At 42.9% G+C, this 6087-nt stretch overlaps 1 protein-coding gene across 1 annotated transcript; it reads right to left on the reverse strand.

The window, feature by feature from the left end:
* Positions 1 to 1170: 1170 nt before the first annotated feature.
* LRRTM3 (leucine rich repeat transmembrane neuronal 3) lies at positions 1171 to 3583 on the reverse strand. The gene is made up of 2 exons (XM_009877690.1): positions 3313 to 3583; positions 1171 to 2983 (listed from the first exon to the last, which is right to left on the reverse strand). The coding sequence occupies exons 1-2, from the start codon at positions 3314 to 3316 to the stop codon at positions 1446 to 1448; spliced, it is 1542 nt and encodes a 513-aa protein (XP_009875992.1). The 5' UTR covers positions 3317 to 3583; the 3' UTR covers positions 1171 to 1445.
* Positions 3584 to 6087: the final 2504 nt, after the last annotated feature.

Raw genomic sequence — 6087 nt, forward strand, 5'->3', positions numbered from 1 at the left:
CTGTATTATTTCAAGAATGACTTTCCCTTCCTGATAATCAAAATAGGAGGTATGATTTATTTGGAAATATGAGGGATGTTATATTCTTCTGCAGCCAACAAAAATAACAGTACTTTGGAGAGGGAGAGCAATGAGCAGCTGGGCTACAAATTTCTATTTTGTCCAGAACTACTGCTGTAAGACTACACATTAAAAATGAGTATCTGTGAATGCTTGTAATGTCGTTCGGGTTTTCCTAAGAGAGAAAATAATTTGTCACATTTCTTTAAAGATTTTTGGGTGCATCCTTCTCAGATCAGTGAGTATCCAATTTTCTCTGAAAGCTCTTTGCAGTTGTATTTCTAAAATGTACACTGTTTGGCTTTGTAGGTAATGAAGCTTTGTTTACTTATTAGAGGGACAGTGTGGAAAACACATCATAAAACCCTAACAAGCCTAGCCCAGCAAATAAAAAGCAATAGAAGAAAATGAGAGATTTAATGGTTTCCTCAGCTACATTAATGTCTTTGACAGTCTTGAAAAGAGAATTTCTAATGAGCGCTGAAACAAATGTGTGCAGGAAGTGATCTTGCTTTTGCTGCTGCACATTTGAGTTCCTCTAATTGCATCAATAAGGAATTTCTGCTCCTCGTCTAATGAATGCCTTTTGACTTCTTTCTGAAAGGCAACTGGATGTAAGGGATAAACACTGGCACCTTTTGTATGAAGTCACATAAACAGGTTTTAATTAATAGTTATCAGCCCTAGAAATACTGTATTATAGTGCAGTACGGCAAATCCTATTGTCCCTTTTTATTTTTAAATTTTTATGAAGCCTAGATTTCCCTCTGCTTTGCTTTTGGTGTGATACCTCATGTCCTAAGACAGTGCTTTAACTCCTCACTGGCTTTTTATTTTATCTTGTGTTGGGCAGAAATCAGGCATTCTTTCAGAGCTGTTCTTGCACCATCTCTCTCCTCAGACAAATCAGAATTCATGATGCTACAGTACCTGGGTCTTTGGTTTACTCATGGCTAAAAATTGAGTTTCAGAGCTTGGGGTTAGGGGAGTAAAGTGAGGTGCAGGGGGGAACCGAGTTTGATTCCCCCCCCCTCATTGTTGTCATTTTTCTCCCTAAACAGAGGCACAGTCGCTGCAGGTGCGGTGGATTACTTATGAAAGAAGTTTTCTATTTAAAACCAAGAGAGACTTTAATGACATCAGTAGAGGGTTTGTACAATAGGTATTGTATTAAACCAGAACTCAGGCTTCACATTGATTGTGGTATTTAAATTTCAATGAGTTGATTATGTATGGGAGTAAAATGACCAGTATTATGAATGTACAAAAAAGAGACATGGAAGAGCTGTGCCAGAAAAGTGAGAAAAACGTTCCCTTTATAGTCCCTAGAGTTCAATAAAGCACCACTATTTCCCAGCTTTTAAAAGCTCTTTTATCACAATGGTTCATACCTCGCATTCCCTGGAGCCTGATTTGTTATATGTGCAGGGTCCCGTTCCATTCAGCAGCATCTCGCTGGTTTCAGTGTTGGTGGGTTTGTAATCTACGTAAAATTCCTGTGTGCTTGGAGTCATCTGCTTCAGCGACTGTCTCTTCTTTTTCCTGTGCCTCCGCATGAGCGAGCGCTGCTGCAGCTGCTTCATGCTGGCTGGGTAACGCTTCCACGACACGTAGATCACCAGCAGGATCACAAGCACAGACAAGAAAAGGGCCACGCTGCCTGCTATGATTTTGTGGAAGGAGATGTGCTCCGTGTCGTGCTCGGGCTCAGAGCTCGGCTCAGCGGCTCCGACAGTTGGGGGCAGAGGGGCCTTGCTGTCGTGTTTAGGCCTGGAGAGTTTTGGTTTAAACGTTGGCTTTGGGAGAGCTCGTGCCAATTCAAACCTCTCCGTGGTACTTTTGCCACAGATGCTGTAGTTTTTCACTGCGTCAATAACGTTCACCCCTTGCAGCTCTTTGGGGCTTGCACAGATAATTGTATTTTCCCTCAGCCCTTTAAAACTTTTAAGCCAGTTTACCAGAGAGCAAATGTTTCTGCTGCATTCCCATATATTCCCGGCAAGGCTGATGTCATTGAGGGATATCCAAGAATCCAAAATTTCCTGACCAATAAATGTGAGCTTGTTTGAATCCAGGTTGAGGCGCTGTAAATTGGGCACGCACTGAAAAACACTAGGTCCACTGAAAGCTTCTATTTCATTGCCAGATAAATCAAGTCTTTGTAATGAGCTCCAGGTCCAGGACATAGTCTGTCCTATCACACTGATTTTATTCCACTGTAAATAAAGGTTTTGGAGGCTGACTAGCCTTGGAAAAAGTGCCAGGTTGAGCTTAGAAAATTGATTGTGCTCCAGATGAAGCTCTTTCAGTCTGATCATGCCTGCAAAGACATTCCTTGCTAAACTTCGGATGCGATTATAACCCAGGTCCAACAGTTCAAGGTTCCTACAATCTTGAAATATTCGGACAGGGATGGTTCTTAGGGAATTGGACCGCAAATGTAAACTCAGCAGCTTCCTTAAGCCCCTGAACTGTTCAGATCCCAGAGACTGCAGCTGATTGTATGACAGATCCAAATTCCGGAGATTTGTCACAGGTCTGAAGGTATTATTAAGAAAATAGGAGATTCTGTTGGAACTCAAGATCAACTCTTTTAGTCTGCGTATTCCACTGAAAGCATTTTCGTCAATATTGCTGATGTGGTTATGGTCTAAATAGAGCCAGGTGAGTTGATTAAGACCTTTAAATTGATTGTATTTTAGTTTTTGGAGGCTGTTATATCGAAGGGACAAACCTAAACAACCAGCAGATATACTTGAGGGAATCTCCTGCAATTTCTGAGATTCACAATATACCATTTTGCCTTCACACCTACAGCCCTTAGGGCATCCTCGTTCAGCAGAAGCAAGCATTGTCAGTAATACAGTAGGGGCTATTACCAGAGCTACAGCTGATCCGCTCAGTAGCCTAATTACATTGAAACCTGGAAATAAAAACAACTTAGAAAAGTTATCCCCCCACACATCAGTCATTTCTTTCAATCATGCTAAAATCTTTAATTTCAACAGTCATTTAAAAATCCCTAGCTCGACTCAACTACTTTTCACATTGTTTTCTTTACTCAGATTATTTTTATTTTTTTTTAAGAATACCTTTACATAAATACTGAAAAACAGTTGGGTAAAAGGTGTAATCCCTGAGCAATTTAACTGTAATAACAGGTCACATCAAGGTAAGTCTAGGGAGTAATTAAAGCACAGGCTATGCAGTGGCTATGAACTATACATTAAAAAAATAACATGAAAAACATACCCATCCTTTGTGTTGTTCAAAGGTCGTCCTTAGGTCTTTTGTTTTTTGCTTAGTGTGCCACAAGCATGGCAGCCCCTGTCAGCTGTACTGTAGTGAGTCAGGGCTCGCTGACACCCAGGAAGAAAAATTGGACCCCTTGGGAGATGGACCGATTTCGGAACATTATTCTTTGCCAGCCATGCAGAACACTCCAAGAATAAATCAATCCTGACACAGCGTTCGCAGCAAAATGTCAAATTCTTCCTAGGTAATAGGATCTTCATGGATATTAGGTTTTTGCATCTTTATAGTTAGGAACCTGGCTTTTAAAATTTCTGCTTATAGGAAAGCATGTTCGATTCCTCCAAGCACCGTTTAGCTATCTGAATTCACACATCTGTATTCCATAGCACAGCAGCTCCCTCCCTCAGTGCCCGGTCCGGCTGGGAAGCTGCTTTGTAGCACAGAAGGCAGCATAAGCCCGCGCAAGGACCAGGCGCTGCTCACTTCTGCAGACTGTCATTCCGAGGGCTCCGTCCGACTGTTGCTTTGGTTTCGGCGAATGCGGTCTTATGTAAAGCTGCCCCCAGCGGTGGAGGATATTACGGGCATGTGCAGAAATGTCTTCCTTTTATCTTGCAAATGAGTAAGCTCTGCTGGGAAAAGAGTGACTGTTCGGAGTGACTAATAGGCGCGGAGTGGTCAGCCTCGATGTAAACTAGCGAGGTGTGCTGAAACATCCAAATCCTCGCCGTCTCTTGCTGTTTGGGAAAGCTGGCTTTGCAACCTTGAACTCAACAGCTCAGCAGGCGCTGCTGAGACTTTTGTCTGAAGGGCTGACATGGCATTTGTAGGACATAGATACAAATTTTTGGTCCTAAGGGCTCGGGGTTTTGTTTTGTTTCTTACTGCACTAGACATGTGTCCACGTGACCTTTTCACAGTAACTCATTATTTTTTAGTGAAGTATCAGCCCCTTCAGTGTGTCTCTTACCAAGCATTTCAGCAGGGACACTATATTTTACAACATGAAAAATGTTTTGGAGCTGACATTTTGCCTTTTTTGCTTTTTTCTTTGCTGTTAAATGGCACAGTGCCAGTAGGTTAGAAGAGAGTATTGTGCTCATTTATTTCCCAGCTTGCTGTCACTTCGTTCCACAACACTAACACTTCAAACACAGGCTTCCGTAACCCTTGCAATATAGGGACGAAGCAGCTTGGTGTGGTGCCTTAATCAGATGAATTGTTTTTTCTGTAACTTATCCCATGGGCAGGATTTTATGTGGAGGTACAATATGCAGAGGTTTTCTACATGTGTGAGCCAGGGTGGTCCTTATATATCACGTATGGAGCCTTTTTCTCTTTCCTTACTCTTCTTTCCAGCATGCTGTAGAGAAAGGACACATGCTCTTACCTGGGCAGAGCAAAGGTAAGGTGGCATTCCGGCAAATGTACCATGCTGATGGTCTTCCACCACTATGAAATATGTGATCAGAGATGACGGTGGGGAGGTGTGAAACCATGGCTCTTTGTCGCACAAGATCAGGCCAGAGCCTGAAGTGTGCTGCTTGTTAAAAGAGGAATACGGATGACAGACCCCCAAATGCAACTATAGACGGCTCTGAGAACTGCTTTTCCTTTTGAAGCAGAATCCTTACTCCTTGCAATAATGTGCTTTGACTTTTCCCTTATTATTCACTGCTGTGAGCAAAGGAGAACATATAAATAAGGTGAAACCAGAATTTCTCCACATATTAAAATGCCAGCATTGCATAGGACTTAGTTTGTGAATGACTTCAGGCTTAGAGAATCTCACTAGTATTAACACACCTATCTGTAGTGCCTACATTAGTAGCACACTCGCCCCTAGCTAACAACTATGCACATCTTTCATGTCAGGCATCAGAAATGCATACTTGCATCAAGGCACGTCCTGTGAAAATTCTCCCCTTTGGGTCAGATTTGTGGAGAGGGAAAGGGTTAATTCCTTCATTCATCTTTCACTGTCACCGTCTCTCATTCTCTACTACAGCTTCTTTCTGGCTCTTAAATCCGAGCGGTAGGCTCGAGGAGCCAGCAACAGACTGCAGCCTGGCTGGGCACAGGGACAGTCTGCGCAGCCGTTCTGCTGACGGGAGTGTCACGTGCCAGTTATGGGGTTTCCATCACTGCCTTGGGCTCTCTCTGTACTTGATGGAGCAGGACTGGCAGCTCCAGAAGACAGTTCAGCCCTTCGGGTAAGCCAGTTCACCTCTTGGAACTGCAGCTCATCTGCTGTTGATGCTAGAAGATGCCCGTGACAAGTAAACTCTTTACTGAAATGACTCAGTTAGGTTCCTCAACTTAAATGCCATGGAATTCAGTTTGAATCTCTACCTGGCTCAACCACAGCATGTAAAGCCTCAGATAACATCCCAATTCTTTCTCCTGGAGAGCTGGTGCTACTTAGTGTGCCAGCTCAGCCTGAGCCTTCTGCCCAAACCTGGCCTGTTCTCTGGCTTTTCCTCTTTTGTCTTCTTTCCCTCCTCCATCTTCATTGTGGAGTTAACAAGGAACTTCTCTGCCACCATGAGTCAGCAGAGCTTCCGTAGCTTCTCCAGGGTTTTATGAATTGCCAATATACTGGACAACTAAGGCAGAACAGCCGCTCTTTTACCATGAGTTATTTTCGTTTTTCTGAAAGGGGTGAGACATCAAGAGATGAACAGAGAGAGCATCAAATCTATGTTAATGGATTGCCAAATTCAATTTTCTTTACTGAGATCCTTTTTGAATTACACAAGCAGGAAAAGTGCC

This window comes from Apaloderma vittatum, unplaced genomic scaffold, assembly GCF_000703405.1.
Source record: "Apaloderma vittatum isolate BGI_N311 unplaced genomic scaffold, ASM70340v1 scaffold17511, whole genome shotgun sequence".
In the NCBI taxonomy this organism is placed as follows: Eukaryota; Metazoa; Chordata; class Aves; order Trogoniformes; family Trogonidae; genus Apaloderma; species Apaloderma vittatum.